The sequence below is a fragment of the Saccopteryx bilineata genome, chromosome 1 (genome assembly GCF_036850765.1).
Source record: "Saccopteryx bilineata isolate mSacBil1 chromosome 1, mSacBil1_pri_phased_curated, whole genome shotgun sequence".
Lineage (NCBI taxonomy): Eukaryota > Metazoa > Chordata > Mammalia > Chiroptera > Emballonuridae > Saccopteryx > Saccopteryx bilineata.
In genome coordinates this window covers 245875316-245893591 of record NC_089490.1, presented here as the reverse complement: position 1 = coordinate 245893591, position 18276 = coordinate 245875316, and the positions used below count along the sequence as shown (strand labels likewise).

The 18276-nt window shown below is 45.2% G+C and overlaps 1 protein-coding gene and 2 non-coding genes across 3 annotated transcripts in view; 2 read left to right on the top strand and 1 right to left on the bottom strand.

Moving 5' to 3' along the window:
- Nucleotides 1-1322: 1322 nt before the first annotated feature.
- Nucleotides 1323-18276, bottom strand: part of C7 (complement C7) — a 49067-nt gene continuing 32113 nt past the window's right edge. The window contains exons 13-18 of the mRNA XM_066240335.1: nt 14377-14464; nt 13286-13418; nt 11654-11845; nt 7755-7845; nt 5347-5531; nt 1323-2107 (exon numbers count right to left, since the gene is read on the bottom strand). Of these exons, the coding sequence (XP_066096432.1) occupies nt 1926-2107; nt 5347-5531; nt 7755-7845; nt 11654-11845; nt 13286-13418; nt 14377-14464 (871 nt within the window). The 3' untranslated portion in view covers nt 1323-1925. The remainder of the gene's footprint in view (nt 2108-5346; nt 5532-7754; nt 7846-11653; nt 11846-13285; nt 13419-14376; nt 14465-18276) is intronic.
- On the top strand, nt 5216-5321 carry LOC136321713 (U6 spliceosomal RNA). The gene has a single exon (XR_010728839.1). It is a non-coding gene; the product is annotated as a U6 spliceosomal RNA (small nuclear RNA).
- LOC136321704 (U6 spliceosomal RNA) lies at nt 8289-8392 on the top strand. The gene has a single exon (XR_010728830.1). It is a non-coding gene; the product is annotated as a U6 spliceosomal RNA (small nuclear RNA).

Here is an 18276-nt window from a genome sequence, read left to right as displayed (position 1 = left end):
TATAAGTAGTGGACTCCTAACTCCGTGTTAGCTTAAGAAAAGAGGAGAAAGTACTGGAAGGATATTGACCTAGCTCCTCCCAAATAATGACTTGTTCAATCCTTTGTTTTGAGATCTGCATCTTTTAAAAGTTTGACACTGAAAGTTACTTTCTTCTTGCAGACTCTGCAATGAACCTAATTCTCTTATAGACAATAGTGAATTTGGCATACTCAAATCTATCCCCCTATCCAGGGTAGAAATTAGCTCCATAATAACCTCTAGCAAATGTAGTTAGCCTGAAACATTGCTAAATATTATTGTCTCCACTCATTTAAACCTACCTCCTTGTAGTTTCTACATATTGTATCTGATTGTCACTCAAGGGACAATTTGGTATATAAAGCTGGACCTGAGTGAGACCTGGGTATGGCTATTGTGGAAGCAGTATGGACATTCCCCAAAAAAATTATAAATAAAACTACTATATGATCAAGCAATCCCCCACATGTGGAACTGAAATCAGAATCCTGAAGAGGTATCTGCACTCCCATGATTACTGCAGCATTATTCACGATAGCCAAGCTATGGAAACAACCTAAGTGTCCAATCATGGATAAATGGGTTTTTTAAATGTGTTATAAACATACACTGAAATGCTATGCAGGATTAAAAGAAGGACAAAAAAGAGGAGGAGGAAAAGGAGAAGAGGAAGAAGAAGAAGAAGAAAAGAAAAAATAGAAGAAGAAGAGGAGAAGAAGGAGGAGGAAGGAAAAGAAGAAGAAAAGGAAGAAGGAGGAGAAACCCTGCCATTTGCAAAAATATGGATGGACTGGGAGGACTATGCTGGTGAAATAAGCCAGACCAAAAAAGAAACACTGTCTGACCTCACGTACATGTGGAATCTAAACTAGTCCAGCTCATAGAAGCATTATTAGAATGGGGGATGGCAAGGGCTAAGGAGAGGGGGGAGGGGGGTGGTAGTTCACAGGTACCAAGTGTCAGTTATGTTAAGTCAGAGCGACCAGTCCTAGAGGTCCAGTACACAGCATGGCTACAGCTGTGTGCAAGCTATAGTGCCGCTAGCCAACAATACTGTAATGGTGCTTAACACTGTCTGAGAAGAATAATCGTACCTTGTATTCTTACAATAGTAACTATTAATGGGAGTGGGAGGAAACTTTGGGAAGTGATGGATAGATTCATGGCCTAGATGGGAGTATCACCTCCCCAAACTCGTCAAGTTGCATTGTACGTTACATATACACACCTTTTTAATGTCCTTCAAACCCAATAAAATAGTCTAAAAAACAAAAATATATTTTGAAAGAACACATTAGCCATTCTTCAGAGAAAGAGTCTTTAACATTAAACATAATACAGATCAAAAAATCCCAAAGGATAATATCTTTAATGAGTATCGTAATCATTGTCATTTTAACTAAAGTTTTGTTGAAATGTATTTACCAGTATCAGAAACATACGGAGATGTTATTTGTATGTAAAAGCAAATTTTCAATTCCATGTAAGCCCACTCATTTTCTCTCCCACCACTGTTTTCTTTTTGTTTTGTTTTGATGAAGAAGGAATAGGAATAAATGGAATGCCAGTCTTTATGTTGTTCTACCCCCACAGCCCCTGAAAAGTCCTGGCGTGCATCCACAGTAGAGAAGATTGTACTCCCTAATATACAACCATGCCATAGCTCAGGCCGATGCTTCCTACCAAAGAAAAAACCAGGGATGAGGTGGGGGCGCAAACTGCAGGTCATGTGTTTGACACATACTAAAAAAAGGCCCAAAAAGAAGACTGAATGGTGTGTGTTCTCAGATGAAAAAGCAGAAGGTGCCTGTAAAGAAGTTGTCTGAAGTGCTCAGCTACGTGGGGGGTCTCATTTCAGCCACAGCGATTGCTGGGTTCCAAGCAAGCCGAGGGTACCGGGGAGCCTACTGGGCTCCCCCCTCACAGGGCCCCACACTGGTGACAGCGATGCTCTGCCCTCGACACCTCAGGGCTCCAGCCATGCACTCCGTCATTGTCTGCTCCTTGCCGTTCACGTCCACGCAGATGCTAATTCCTTCCTCCTCGCACTCTGACGCCTCCCTGCAGACACATTGGCTGTTCTGGTCTGGAAAGTAAGCGAGAGAGGCTTGCTGACACAGCATGGACACGGGTGAGTCCAGGCATATCACCCCCAAAGTCTCAATGGGGTGACCAGAGACCCACAGAAGCGCATGCCCTCAGGGACAGAACCCACCTCCTGGAAAAGGAGGACCAGGAAGCCCAGGCATTTTGCTCCACTCAGAACAAGCAGGTTTGGAAATTGGTGCCAGGTTGCTACTATTGTTTGGACCACGTGGGACGGTTCTCCCAAGTCAAGAGTGTGTGGCCCTCTCCTGTTCCCAGCTGCGTGCGTCCAGGTACGTGGGAACCTCAGTGGGACCCTCCAACCCCCCTCCAGCCCTGACCAAATGAGGCAACCTCGGCAAAGAGCTGAGTGGCAAGGGTCAAACAGAGACAAAGAACTAAAGAATTCATCTTGCCCTGAGAGAGAGGACATGAAGCACAAACGGCCGCACTTCCCACAAAACAAACGGAAGTCACCTGTGCAGGAGAGCTTCGTGTGCACTGAAGTTTCGGGGCCAGAAGACACCAGGCAGGTGTCCCCAGAAGGAGAGTAACCAAGTCAGCCAGCCAAACCCAAAGTGACCCAGACGCAGCTAGAGTTACCAGCATCATCGTCATCTGCATACGGGGACAGGAGTGAGGGAAAGGTGCCCAGGGGGCACAGGCCGGGGGGTGGGGCCTGAAGAGCTGGCCAAGACCTTACCCATCCCGCAGTCCAGCTCCCACATTTACAGGTGTGGAAACTGAGGGCAGGACCTCAGCTCTCCCCCTTGGCGGTACAGCGGAAACTGTAGGGGGCCGGCCATACTAGTGCCAGTGGGCAAAGTCACTGTAAGTGCCACTTGGACATAGCACTAGAAATATTGAATCACAACTCCAGAAAGTGACTCCTCTCTCTAGTCTTTTCCAATCCCCGAGCCCTTCGAGGAGAAGGTGTCAGTGTAGCTCTGCAGGTTTCTAACAGCTCCCTAAGTCTAAACTCCCTTTGTCCCAAAGACACAGCCTCCCGCAAGCTGCCAGCCGCATCTGCAACCTCCTTTGTCTCATTATATGTATCTTCATAGTTACCTAATATTTATAGCAAGTGAGACTTGCTTTTAAGAAAACAATAGTTTCTGTTTTAAAAATAGTTATTTCTATAAATCTGTTTTTTATGAAATTGAGATTTTTACTAACACACAGCTGTGCTTTAGAGTTATGTTTCCATAAAAAGGTTGTATAAACAATAGAAAATTTCTAGCATGAAGTCTGAAGATGTTAAAAATAGTACAACCCGCCTGACCAGGTGGTGGCGCAGTGGATAGAGCGTCGGACTGGGATGCGGAAGGACCCAGGTTCGAGACCCCGAGGTCGCCAGCTTGAGCGCGGGCTCATCTGGCTTGAGCAAAGAGCTCACCAGCTTGGACCCAGGGTTGCTGGCTCCAGCAGGGGGTTACTCGGTCTGCTGAAGGCCCACGGTCAAGGCACATATGAGAAAGCAATCAATGAACAACTAAGAAGTCGCAACGCGCAACGAGAAACTGATGATTGATGCTTCTCATCTCTCTCCGTTCCTGTCTGTCTGTCCCTGTCTATCTCTGCCTCTGTAAAAAAAAAAAAAAAAATAGTACAACCCAATAAATGCAGCTCTGTCCTGCACAGCCCCAAGTGCAGAGAGGAGCAGGCAGCTAACGAATCTGGAGGGAGCCATGCTTTGAGATGGTCTTCACAGTTGACAGAAAGCCCTGAGCACCACCCAGGAAGAGGGGGTGGGGCAAGTCGGTGCTATGGAAACAGCCGCACTGGAAACCAAGCTGTTTCCCCAGCTTCACCTCTTGCTGAGCCTCCCCTGCCTGGGGGCAGCACCAGCTAAAAGCTGTGGCTTCAGTCCACGCTGCACCACGCAGCCCTCGCGGACCAACCCTCGTCCATGATAGAACTGAGGACAGCCTCTGTCTTTGCGCAGAACACACGGGCACCCACACTATGTGCTTCCCGTATGGATGAGGCTTGTCTATGGCCGGCAATGATCTCCAGGAGAGGGTCCAGCATCCATGTCTCTCCTAAGCTTACCGGACCATCCAGTAACCTCTGGAATGGACCGGAGACTCACAGGGCAGGTTGTGATAGGAGGGGGTATTTTGTTTTGGAAATGGCCTGTGAGAGAAGTGACCAGGGACCTGAAAGATCAGGAGAGTTTGAAGGCCCCTGGACTCAACCAGTCCTCGGAGAGACCGGTGGTTTTGCGAGCTGCTTGTCACAGTTGCAGGCTGGGTGGTCTGGATTATCCTTAGGTGCCAGTGGCATCCTGTGACCCCAGAGAGGGTACTGTGGCTCTTGTGCCTGAGTGGACCCTGGAGCTGGGGAAACCCCACGGGGAGGTCATTAGCAGAAGGTCACGTTTGAGCTCTACAGAAGATGTTCACACTACAGATGCTGACCCTGGTCCCGGCCCTTAAGGAACTATACTTGATACCACATGCAGAGCTTAGGTACCACAAATCCCATCAGCTGACCAGATTCTTGCTCAAAACAGAGAGGAAACTGGCCACACTCAGTCCAGCACTCAGCCCCTGACCCAGACGTGGCCCTGGGGGATGGGAAGGGCTCCCTGCCAGCCCCGCAGCTCCGAGGCTCAGTGGGGCTTGCAATGGTCCAGGTGGAACTCTCGGGCATGAGTGTCCGGGGCTGAGCCCTTGCCACAAGGCCGGGTAGTTGCCATGTGGGTACAGCACCCCAGTTACTGCTCTGCGTGGGAGCACGCTGCATGGGGGCAGGGCTGGGGGAGGGCTGTGGGGAAGGCTGCTCTGCCCTAGCTCTTCTCTCTTGGAAAAGCCAAAGCTCTAAGTACATCAGATGGAGGATACAAGCACAGAGCAAAAGTCATGACGATGGAATGGGAGTCACTGAGGTAGAAGGACATCAGACCATCAGGGATGGGTTCTTGGCTTCTAGGGAAACAACCCAACCTGCCTCCCAGGGAAGCTGCTAGCGGAGGGTGGTTCACTCTCAGACCGATCTGAGACCTCACCATCCTCAGGCATCGGCTCTGATCTGCTGCTGAACTAGGAAACTACACTTTTAGAAACCCCTGCACTACTGCAGTTACAAACAAGCAAGTCCGCTCACCGTGCTTGCTCCCGCAGCGCGTGTGCGCAAGTTGGAACGATACAGAGAAGGTTAGCCTGATCCCTGCTCACGGACACACCCAAACTCATGAAGCATTCCGTATTTTAAAAAAGAAAAAGAAATGCCCCTCACCATCACACTTTTCCCACAGGGGACATGCACCGCAAGCTCTCTGGGCAGGCGCAGGCTGAGCGCAGCTCTCCCTGCCCCTCAGAGTGAAGTTTCTGCCCTGACAGCGGAGAGCGTGCACCTTGCAAACCGTCAGTGGCAGAATCCTTTTGCTTCTCTCGTCCTGAGCACAGACATCCAAGGAGGACCTGCAACACATTTTTCCAAATTGTATTATTTACAAGATTTTCATTCTTAAAAGCTGAGGATGATAAGTGACAGGTGAGCCTCTGAGACCGGGGTCTCAGGTGCTCACCCACAGCAAAGAGATGACACAGAAGTTCACGTCTCCTCCCCCCTCTCCACAAGGGTCCACCCGCCTCAGAACTTCTAGATGAAGATATTTTGCTCTTTATTTGCTCACAATTTCTAGAGGATTAGAGCTCTAGTGTCGATCTAGTTTCCTCTAGATCAGCTCAGATACAGCAAATCAGAAGAGAAGGCAGGATGTGCTAGGGACAGCGGTGAGAGAGGAGGGGAGATCAAACGCTCAGAGGCAGAAGGAGGAGGGGACCGTGGACAGCAGGGGACATGAGCTCTCCCAGGAGCCCTGAGAGGCCACTTCCCCAGCACAGACCTGGCCAGTGGTCAATGACCAAATCTTCAAGGAAAGACGAAACTATGTTTCAGTGCTAGTTTTTAGTGTCTATGTTTACAAAATACTTTAGAAATAGTTTCCTAAAAGAAATGTTACTCTTTCTTTCTTAAGCATTGGTGCCAAAATGATGAGATCTAGCTTTTTGGAAATGTTGCTAAGAAAAACAACCACATTTCTGAATGTTGATGGATAAGGAAGGCATTCCTGTTCGTTCCTTGGACAACAAAGTGTTTTTGTATAGTATACAAAGTCTATGTTTCTTTTTTTTTTTTTTTTTTTTTTGCATTTTTCTGAAGCTGGAAACAGGGAGAGACAGTCAGACAGACTCCCGCATGCGCCCGACCGGGATCCACCCGGCACGCCCACCAGGGGGCGACGCTCTGCCCACCAGGGGGCGATGCTCTGCCCATCCTGGGCGTCGCCATGTTGCGACCCTCCTGGGTGTCGCCATGTTGCGACCAGAGCCACTCTAGCGCCTGGGGCAGAGGCCACAGAGCCATCCCCAGCGCCCGGGCCATCTTTGCTCCAATGGAGCCTTGGCTGCGGGAGGGGAAGAGAGAGACAGAGAGGAAGGCGCGGCAGAGGGGTGGAGAAGCAAATGGGCGCTTCTCCTATGTGCCCTGGCCGGGAATCGAACCCGGGTCCTCCGCACGCTAGGCCGACGCTCTACCGCTGAGCCAACCGGCCAGGGCCAAAGTCTATGTTTCTTAATGTATATCTGTTAGTTCTAATATTTTCTTCTCTGACCAAGTGCTACATTGACTTGGAGTTATTTACACAACGAATAAAAAAAAATCCTTGTTATCTCTCTCCTATCTGCTCATTTAAAATTTAAATAGAACTACTCAGGACAGCTTACAAGGTAGCAACTTCACCAGCCAACTAGGACCATGACATGGACGTCTAGTAATTCCTTCAGATCTCCCCGTATAGTGGACTGATTTCCAGTCAGGCAGCATTCTTATAAAGCAACCTGGAGACAGACAGTTCAAGAATCAGGAAGAAACCAGCACCTGACCAGGCAGTGGCGCAGTGGATAGAGCATCAGACTGGGATGCGGAGGACCCAGGTTTGAGACCCCGAGGTCGCCAGTTTGAGCGCGGGCTCATCTGGTTTGAGCAAGGTGCACCACCTTGAGCCCAAGGTCTCTGGCTCGAGCAAGGGGTTACTTGGTCTGCTGTAGCCCCCCCCCCAGTCAAGACACATACGAGAAAAAACAATCAATGAACCACTAAGGTGCCACAACCAAGAATTGATGCTTCTCATCTCTCTCCCTTCCTTCCTGTCTGTCTGTCCCTATCTGTCCCTTTGTCTGACTCTGTCTGCCACAAAAATTAATTAATTAATTAATTAATTAAATAAAATCTTTAAAAAAAATGAATCAGGAAACCAGCTGCTCTCTCTCACTCTCGGTGATGCTCTAAGAAATTACATCTGGGTGGGATTTCAGTCCTAATCCTTTTGGGCTCTAAATCCTCAGGTGACAGTTTTGTCATTCTTCACCATTTTATGCAAAGAATGAGCAATGCTCAAGTAGTCCTTCAGCCTTTCTCTCAGATTAGAACACTGCTAGAACGCTGTGGAAGGCCACCAATTGTCAGCCCTGATGACCCAGGCAAATGACAAGAGGCAGATGGAACAGATTGAAAGGCAAAGACCCTTAACCCTCAGCAAGCAGCACCTCCGATCTCACAGGACTAGCATCGAAGGAAGCATTTTGATTGTTATTTTGCATAAAATAAAACAGAGGCAAGTGAGCAAAGACAGGGCTTACCGACATTCGTAGGGCAATTTGCAAACACATCTTGAGTTCTTTACTTTCTCCCAGGGCTGACATGTAGGGACCGCCGGCATCAAAGGGGCATCTGCAAAGCAAGAGATGAGGGAGATGCAGTCACTGGGGGAAGAATGTCTTGGCACCAGACCACGTATTGTTCTCATTGTCAAACTTGGCTCTATAATATTCTCAACAGCCACGAGTTTGGGTAGTAAAAATATAAAGCTGTACAGTCTTTTAAAAGAGAGAGAGTGTGTGTTCTTCGGAGCACCCTACAAATGATGTCATTGGTCACAGCAGCTGCCATTTCCTGAGTGTTTACTATTTGCTACGTGCTTTTTGCACATGGTGATATTCAAACCTCCTTACACATGCTCATTGAAGAGGTGAGGAAAGCGAGGGTCAGGAAAGTTAGGAAGTTGCTGCTCGTTTACACATTTAACAGACTGGCCAAGCCAGGATTCAAGTCCACATTCATCTCACTCTAAAGCCGGTAGAGCAGGCTCCCTCTTACCAAGAAGTTGGTGCTTAGTGCTCACTTCGGCAGCACACATACTAACATTGGGACGATACAGAGATTAGCAAGGTCCCTGCCCAAGGATGACACACAAATTTGTCATAAATTAAAGGCAACAGAATGGTGGTTGCCAAGGGGGAAAGGAGGTGGGGGAGGGTGGAGAGGGGGAAGGGGTCAAATAAAAGCTGACAGGAGACGAGACTTTGGGTGGTGAGCACACAACAGATTATACCAATGTTGTATTATAAAGTTGTATACCTTAAATGTATAGAATGTTATCAACCAATGTTACCCCAAAACCTTTCATTTTTTTTAAAAAAAAGGTTGAAATTTGCTATGTAGACTGCATTTTGCCCACTGTAGCCACAATAGGACAGAAAACAAATGTAACTTCATCTATATGTAGAGAACTCCCTGAAGTTCAACCACAGACAATTTTTGCACCCCAGGGACCTTTGGCAATATCTAGAGACACTTTTGCTTGTCACACTGGGGGGCGCTACTGACATCTAGTGGGTGGAAATAAGGGACACTGCTGAACATTTGAGACTATGTAGGACAGTACGTAGGACAGAACCCAACAAGGAATTATCGAGCTCAAAATCCCAACAGTGTTGGGATTAAGAAAATCTATTCTAGCCTGACCTGTGGTGGCACAGTGGATAAAGCGTCAACCTGGAAACGCTGAGGTCGCTGGTTCGAAACCCTGAGCTTGCCTGGTCAAGGCATATATGGGAATTGATGCTTCCTGCTCCTCCTCTCTCTCTTTCTTTCTCTCACTCTCTCTCTCTCTCCCTCTCTCTCTCCTCTCTAAAATGAATAAATAAAAATAATAATTCTAGAACATTTAAAAAAAAGAGAGAGAGAAAATCTATTCTAAATGGACCAAAATCAAGTTCAATGCCAAACCTGTGTAAATCATTTCTGCATTGTGATTAGAACTTCATTTGCTAATCATTCATAAGAATGAAATTTTAGGTTTTAAATATTTTCTAAAAGTTACTAGAGTTTCTTTGTGAAAAATACTTAGGAATTACCTAGACCAAAGACTTTTGCATTTAAAAAGAACTTAACTTTGTTTTCTTCATAGCTCATTTAAATAAATAGACATGCTCTTACATGTTGAGTATATATACCTTTACTATTTTAAAACTAAATTATCTTCACATCAAGGCTAAATGCTGATTGGGTGGAAAATGACAAGTTAGTGTTTAATAGGGAGAGAGTTTTAGCTTGGGAAGATGAAAAAGGTCTGAAGATGGATGGTGATGATGAACACAACATTCACAATAATATGAATGTACCTAATACCACTCAACTGTACATTTAAAAATGGTTACAATGGTAAATTTTGTTATGGGTATTTTGCCACAATAAAAAAGGCTAAATGCTGATACAGCAGATTTTTTAAAATATTGGCATTGGAGGCTGAAAAACCTAGAATATTTTATTTACTATAGGCTTATTTTAAGTGTAGTTATTATTGCTAACCACATCTTCTGAAAAACACACAGGTCTGAAAAACATCCCTAATTAAAACATTAGCAGAATTTACTAAGTGGGAGAAATTTTATACCAAATTGTGCTAAAAAGCAGCTGAAGCAGACACTTTAGAAAGACAAGTATATAATCTTCTTTGGCATTGAAGAGCAACCTCATCAACTGCACATTGCTCTCTTTAATTTTAGACTTAGTGGCACAGGTCCATTGCCTCAACTATCCCAAATACATTGGTATATATGCATCAGTGCTTGCAGAAGAAAAGCAACTGACTTTGATATGGGCCTATGACAGCTAAAGAGCAGATGGTCACTGGCATAGTGGACATTCCATTGGACAGACTGCCCTCCTCTTCTGGCATCTGCTGTCTATTCAACACCAGAGCCCCTGGCTGCTCCAGTTTCCAGGTGCTCCATGCAATTTGCTCTTTTCAGTCGTGACCATCTAGTTCACTACCATCCATCTTCAGACCTTTTTTAACCTCTCAAACTGAAACTCTCCCTATTAAATCCTAGCCTGTCATCTTCCACCCAATCAGGATTTAGCCTTGATGTTAAGATAATTTAGCTTTAAAATAGTAAAAGTATATACTCAATGTGTCAGAGTATGTCTATTTGTTTAATTGAGCTATGAAGAAAACAAAGCTATTTGCACTTTACACTGCAAATCTTCTCACTAGAACAGACAAGTTTCAGCACTGAACTCAAAATCATACACTAGGGAAATGAAAATGCCATATAAAATAGAACGCAAGAGTTTTTTTTTCTTTCTTGTTTTTAATTATTCCAAACATACTTTTTATTTACTTAAAAAATGTAGGCCCTGGCTGGTAGATCAGTGGATAGAGTGTTGCCCCGGAACACTGAGGTCACAAGTTTGATTCCTGGTCAGGCACTGATAGGAAGCAACCAATGAGTGCACAACTAAATAAAAAGCTAAGTGGAACGAGTTGGTGCTTCTCACTCTCTCCCTTCCTCTCTCTCAAATCAACAAAACATTTTTTAATGTAAACAATGAAGAGATAAAGGGTTATTTTAAAAACAAATCCATCTTATATTAAATAGCTCTAAAAAATAGTTTGGCTTTCCAAATCTCTTCCTACCTTAAGTTCTTAAAAAGCATTTTAATTTACTAATGTTCAAAATACTAGATTTTTGTATTTACATTATTAAGAACAACTTCACAAACCACAACACTTTTCCTTCTATAACTTTTGATTTGCAGTGTTAAGTGCAAATGCTTTTAAATTTTCCATTTCAATAATACTAATCAACTCCCTGAAACCCCATAAATAAAACATTAAAATTTTAATTTCAATTATCATCTCAACTTTGCACTTAATAAAAAGACACTTAAAAATCAGAAGGGGCTTGATCTGTGGTGGCACAGTGGATAAAGCGTCGACCTGGAACGCTGAGGTTGCCGATTCAAAACCCTGGGCTTGCCTGGTCAAGGCACATATGGGAGTTGATGCTTCCTGCTCCTCCCTTCTCTCTCTCTCTCTCTCTCTCTCTCTCTAATTCTCTCTCTCTCTCTCTCCCCTGTCTAAAATGAATAAATAAAGTCTTTTAAAAAAATCAGAAGGGAACCATAAATTAGCTTTTAAAAATCCTTTTCCTTGGCACCATAAGTGATACAAAGCTAATTTTTGATATAAAGGATTTCGGCTAAAATTTAAGTCACCAGGGCTATTCTCACCTTTCTTTGCATACCCTAAATCTATCTGTGCCATGTAAAATAGTCTATTATTTGGTCTATAAACTGATCTCCTTCTCATAGTGGGGCAGAACAGAGGCAAGGACTCAACACTAATGATGACTCAAGGCCATAAAACACTGCCACTCAGCTAAGTGCGGGTGACACACCTGGGACTGCTCACCTTTACGCACACAACGAGCATCCTTTATCTCAGGACTCCACTTAAGGCTGGATCCACAGAGAAATGTCGAAGGACCTTCTAAGGACATGCCGCCTGAACAGGAAAAGATCACCTTATCTCCAATTGTGTAGGAAGGTTTCTGGGGATGACTCTGCATGCCATCTGTCAGTGTAGGTAGAACACAGGCAATTCCTAAAGATAAAAAAGATAAAATAAAAAAGCAGAATACAAGGATTATTGCTTTCTTAAACCATCTTTCTAAACACATACCAGCCTGAATGGTATCAGTATGCTTGCTCTGCTCTTCCACATTAGAAGACAAGAAAGAAGAGGGAAGTTTATGCTTAGGGTGCCCAAAAAGAGATGGCCCACCACACCCCTCATATAATGGACCAATGACTGAAGACTACAGTTCTCACCCTCCCATGCTGACCCTCAAAGCAATGTGATGACTTAAAATAAATAAGCCTTTTTTTAATTTTTCTTTTTTTTTATTTTTTTTATTTTTCTGAAGTTGGAAACGGGAGGCAGATTCACCAGTTTTCAGACAGACTCCCACATGCGCCCGACCGGGATCCATCCGGCATGCCCACCAGGGGGCGATGCTCTGCCCACCTGGGGTGTCACTCTATTGCAACCAGAGCCATTCTAACACCTGAGGCAGAGGCCATGGAGCCATCCTCAGCGCCCGGGTCAACTTTGCTCCAATGGAGCCTTGGCTGCTGGAGGGGAAGAGAGAGACAGAGAGGAAGAAGAGGGGGAGGGGTGGAGAAGCAGATGGGCGCTTCTCCTGTGTGCCCTGGCTGGGAATCGAACCCAGGACTCCTGCACGCCAGGCCGACACTCTACCACTGAGCCAACCGACCAGGGCCTAAAATTTTTATTGATTGATTTTAGAGAGAGAGGAAGGGAGAGAGAGACAGAGAGACATCAATCTGTTCCTGTATGTGCCCTGACTGAGGATTGAACCAGAACTTTTGCATATTGGGATGATGCTCTAATCAACCGAGCTATCCAGCCAGGAAAAATATTTACTTTTTTTTTTTAAGATTCTTATTTCTTGATTTTAGAGAGAGGAGAGAGAGAAAGGAAGTCAGGAGGAGGAGCAGGAAGCATCAACTAAAAAGCATTGCTCACATTGCACAGACCAACTGATATAGGAAAAATGTATCCTCACATACTGTCTGTCCATCTGCTGAACAAACTTACGTTGCAGTACATCTGAGATGGAAGCCAAAGAGCAGTGTTAAGGGGACACAATATGCCTACATCTGAACAGATTAGGAGCCAAAGCCTCTAAGAAAGTAGACTGATTGTGGTAGACTCCTACTGACTGAACTTTAGAGGATGTCCTCATGCTCTGAGCCAGAACTGAACTTCCTGGCCAATCCTCATTTGTCCCAGGTGCTTTTAAATCACAATACAATGTGCCCCGCCTATCAGAAGCTCTATGGACTAGAGAGTACCGGGGGCTTTTTCAAGGCACTCCTGAAACTTACACAGGATCATATGAGCCTTTCAGAAAAGAGAGGGCAGAACTTGGGATTCACAGTGAGTGATAATTTAGCGTGATTCATTCTCTTCCATATTATTATCTCATCTTTAATTTATGCTACAGCCCAGGCCACTCACTCTGACAGTGCATTTCCCCAACAAGCCACTGCAAATCATCCCCACATCTGGCAACAGAGTCTCCTACAAGGGAGTATCCTTCCCTGCAGTTATACTCTATGTTTTTCCCAACAGGAAACTTGGTGTCTTCACCCTAAACAGAAATAAAAGCGAGAGAAAGAATATGCCTTTTTTGTATTAACAAAATGTTTCTTTAGATATATTTGGTCTATAAATTGTGTCTTCTTTTAATTATCAGGCAACTCTCTCTCTCTCTACACACATACATACACACACACACACACACACACACCCCCCACTCTTCCATCTCCCAACAGTACCTACATTTGGGGAAACTTCAGTAAAAATCTCAGTGTATGTATAATGTAGGGCCCAGAAATTGAGAGGCAAGATTGTTCATGGAGATAGTAAGTCTAGCTGTACAAAGGGAACCCTGATAAACAGCATCTCCTATGTGAGTGAGGAGCAGCCTTCACTGAGTCCGGGGCTCAATCATAACAAGGACTGAGAAAGGCACAAACTAACAGGGCCCCACAGCCAAGGAAATTCCCTAGAATGACAAGTAGCAGACAACTCGTTTTCCTTCCTGATGAAGAAAATTGCCCCGAGTACAATGACCCAGATCTCGCTAACACCGGCTGACTATCTGATTGGCTCCTGGGATAAATCTAATATTTCACCTTAAACCCATATTTATGAAGTTTTATTTTAAAAAAAAAAAAAAAGACTTCTTTCAGGGGCAAGAATAGGGAAAGTCCTCATGTTGAAGAACTATTTATTTTTATTTTAGTGAGAATAAAAATCTTTAGCTGCCCTCTGGCATGAGTATATTTCTAACTCATTGGGTGGCAGTATTGACTTACCTTGCCCCAGAAGATATACTGCCTTCTGCAGAATTCTAATCACCTTGGGCCAAAGAACAGAAGTCACAATCTAAAACCCTCATCACTAAAACTAAGACGCACTCATAAAATATTTTTTAGTGCTGCTTCATCATCAAAGAAGGACATGGATTATGGCATCAGTAGAGAGGCAGAACCTGAAGCAAAGGGTATACGTAAAAGAAACTATGTATCTCTCTCAAAACCAACTTGAACAAATCCGTGGTCCAAGGCAGGGGGTGGTGGACAGAATTCCGTTGGATCCAAAGACAAAGGAAAACAATGGGGCTCAAGCAACCTGGAAAGGAAAGGAAACAAAATATGATAGCATGAAGTTCCACAGTATCAACAACATTTTGCACCACAGCAAATATTTCATTGGCATCTGAAAGGACGCCATTTATGTAAGTATGTTGATGTGATACTTCTGTCATTGTCAGGATCAAATATCTGAGCCCAACCTGTGATAGAAAACTCAAACATAAACTCAGGCTTGCAAACGAGAGCTACTATCTCAGTGGTAGAAGGATAAAAAAACAGCAGAAAAAAAAGAAAAATAAATAAGTCTTTGAAAAACACACATACTTTATGTGATTTTTAGAAGTCACCTGTTTCAGACCTATTTTTTTCTCTTGCTGTTTGGTTCTGAAATTCTTTTTTTTTTAAGTGAGAGGAGGGGAGATAGTGAGGCAGACTCCCACATGCTCCCCAGTAGGGATCCACCCAGCAACCCCTATCTGTGGCCGATGCTCAAAGCAATGGAGCCATCTTCAGCACCTGGGGCCAATGCTCAAACCAATTGACCACTGGGTGCTGGAGGGGGAGAGGGAGGGAAGGAGAAAAGAAAGGAGAGAGAAGCAGATGGTAGCTTCTCTTGTGTGCCTGATTGGGAATCGAACATGGGACGTCCATACACTGGACCAATGCTCTATCCATTGATCTAACTGGCCAGGGTCAGTTCTGAAATTTTTTTAACACAGAATTAATTCTTTGTTAAAAATATGATAATTAGCCTGACCAAGCAGTGGAGCAGTGGATAGAGTGTCAGACTGGGATGCGGAAGACCCAGGTTCGAGACCCCGAGGTTGCCAGCTTGAGCAAAGGCTCATCTGGTTTGAGCAAAACTCACCAGCTTGACCCAAGGTCGCTAGCTCGAGCAAGGGGTTACTCAGTCTGCTGTAGCCCCACAGTCAAGGCACATATGAGAAGGCAATCAATGAACAACTAAGGTGTCGCAACAAAAAACTAATGATTGATGCTTCTCATCTCTCTCCGTTCCTGTCTGTCTGTCCCTATCTATCCCTCTCTCTGATTCTCTCTCTATGTCTCTGTAAAAAAAAAAGCCGATTGAATGTTTACTACGTGTTTGGGACCTTCGCAGTCACTCTACACATGTATTGCCTTAGTTCACTGTAACAATGAGATATGTAGAGAAAACAAAGACTTGGAGAGTTTGAATAAGTTGTCCAAGATACCAGGGCTAGATTCCTGTCTAATTAGGCTCTTACAATCATGCTCTTTCTACCTCTCACAAGGCAAGCCCTAGAGGGAGCTCATAATTATGATAGTGATAACAATGACATCCATCATTAAACAATGGTTTTCCATAGTGCCTGAGAGGTCAATACATTGCCAGTATTACCTCCACTCCAGGGATATGGAATCCAAGAGAAAGCATTAGAAATAGCCCATCAGTGTTGCCTCCTCTGAACTCAGCTCCTTGGACTCTTGCCACACTCTAAGGAAACTCAGAAGTGTGAAGTATCAGTCATCGTTTTCCTCTTTGTACTGAGGAGGAGGAGATTTTTCCCTCCTTGGAGCACTGAGAAGAGTCAAAGTCCTTCAGTGACTTCTTTAGGGCGCCCCTTTCCACCTGGCTCTCTGTATGAAGTCAGGGAAGTATTCTAGAGAGCAGAGACCTCCCCTGAGATCTCATCTCTCCAGAGACCTGTGCCCCAAGGCCAGCCTTCTCTTCCCACTGTAATTCTGCATGCTCACCACCTTCCTTGGTCAAGAGACATTGCTTACTTTAGATTATGAGGCACCAAAGACCTAAAAATCAAGCATCACACCTCCAGATACCCAAGTATTGTGCTTTTTTCAACTCCCATGACCTTCATATTATCTGACTAGAACTTTTTCCCCCGTTGATTTGAGGGTAAGCACGGGAGACACTGAGAGAGAGAGAAGAAGGGAGAGACAGAGAAAGAGAGAAGCATCAAATCACGGGTTCACTTAGTTGTTCAATTTAGTTGTGCACTCATTGAATGCTTCTCATATGAACCATGACTTGGGGTCAAACCTGTGACCTCTGGCTCACCAGGACAATACTTTGTCCACTGAGCCACCTGGCCAAGGCAGATGAGAACATTTTGCCAACCTTGACTAGAAGAGGTTAGGAAGAACAGTGTAAAACAGTGGGGCGTGACACAAAGAACGCCGACCCAGGGGTATGATTCCTCAGCTCAGCATTTTTGAGATAGCGTTTGCAAGGTCTTAACAATAGGAGTGAGTGCCAGACAACTGGGCTAAGTAGTGGAGGCATTCGCTGTCTCTGGTGCCCACACTGAGACGCAGGTCAAGCTTCTACAGTAGGAGTCAGACAAACATGAGTGTGGCAGGAACACTGGGCCAGGTACAGAGGGTCACCACGGCAGAGCGCCTTGGGTGCCCAGCCACAGGCAACACTAGGAGCCTTCAGCACTAAGCCCTGAAGATGTAGGCTAGACCTCTCTGTGTTTCCGCTCAGGGCCCAGAAAAGCAGCAAAAGCAGGGACAGCAACACCATGGCTGATACCAGGACCAGTTGTGGTGACTAATGACCCCATCAGCCCCAGTGGTGAAGAATCAGTGAAGGCCGTGCCCCTCAGGAGATCCACCTGGAAGGTTGGTAAGTATTCTGTTGAAATCCTTCCGAGACTCAAGATAGAAGCCCTCAGGACAGAGGACCCATTGTGGCTCTCTATGGAGCACACCCATGCCTTTCCTTACCCCTTCTTCCCCAGGCGCTCGCTCTTTCTCTCTCTTTCTCTGTCATAGGTGGGTCTTGGCTCTGAGTTCTTTCCTAGCCAGAACTCAAGACTGAGGTTGCTAAGCCCAAGGTCCAATCTGTCCCCAATCTCGGATCACAGCTGGTGCTGTTGGGTCACTAACATTCCCATTGCAGTAAGCTTTCTGCAGTAGTGACAACCAGCCCTATAGCATGTTTTGCCAGGCTCATGCATAAAAATTGGATGCAACATTGCCTGACCAGGCAGTAGCACAGTGGATAGAACGTCGGACTGGGACGCAGAAGACCCAGGTTCGAGATCCCGAGGTCACCAGCTTGAGCGTGGGCTCATCTGGTTTGAGCAAAAGCTCACCAGCTTGAGCCCAAGGTCGCTGGCTGGAGCAAGGGGTTACTCAGTCTGCTGAAGGCCCGTGGTCAAGGCACATATGAGAAAGCAATCAATGAACAACTAAGGTGTTGCAACACGCAATGAAAAACTAATGATTGATGATTCTCATCTCTCCGTTCCTGTCTGTCTTTCCCTGTCTATCCGCCTCTCTGACTCTCTCTCTCTCCCTCTCTGTATCTAAAAAAACAAAACAAAACAAAAATTGGATGCAACAAGATTTTTCCAATATTAGAAACAATTGAGATTTTAGATCATTTGCTAAAATTGTGATATGCTTCCCACAGTTTAACTTCAAGGGAACTTTCAAAGTAAATGCTTAAAGAAACTGGATCCCAAAGATGGCGGGTGGGCACTTTTTGGAAGTGTATATTCAAGTGGAGATCAAAGAATTGTGGGCTCTTGGAGTTATGATATACAGAAGTGGAGAAGAGTATTAAACCATATTTAAGAATTAAAAAAAAAAAAAAAAAAAAACAGGCCCTGGCCAGTTGGTTAGCAGTAGGAGCGTCGGCCTGGCGTGTGGAAGTCCTGGGTTCAATTTCCGGCCAGGACACACAGGAGAAGCGCCCATCTGCTTCTCAACCCCTCCCCTCTCCTTTCTCTCTCTATCTTCCCCTTCCGCAGCCAAGGCTCCATTGGAGCAAAGTTGGCCCAGGCACTGAGGATGGCTCCATGGCCTCCACCTCAGGCACTAGAATGGCTCTGGTCACAA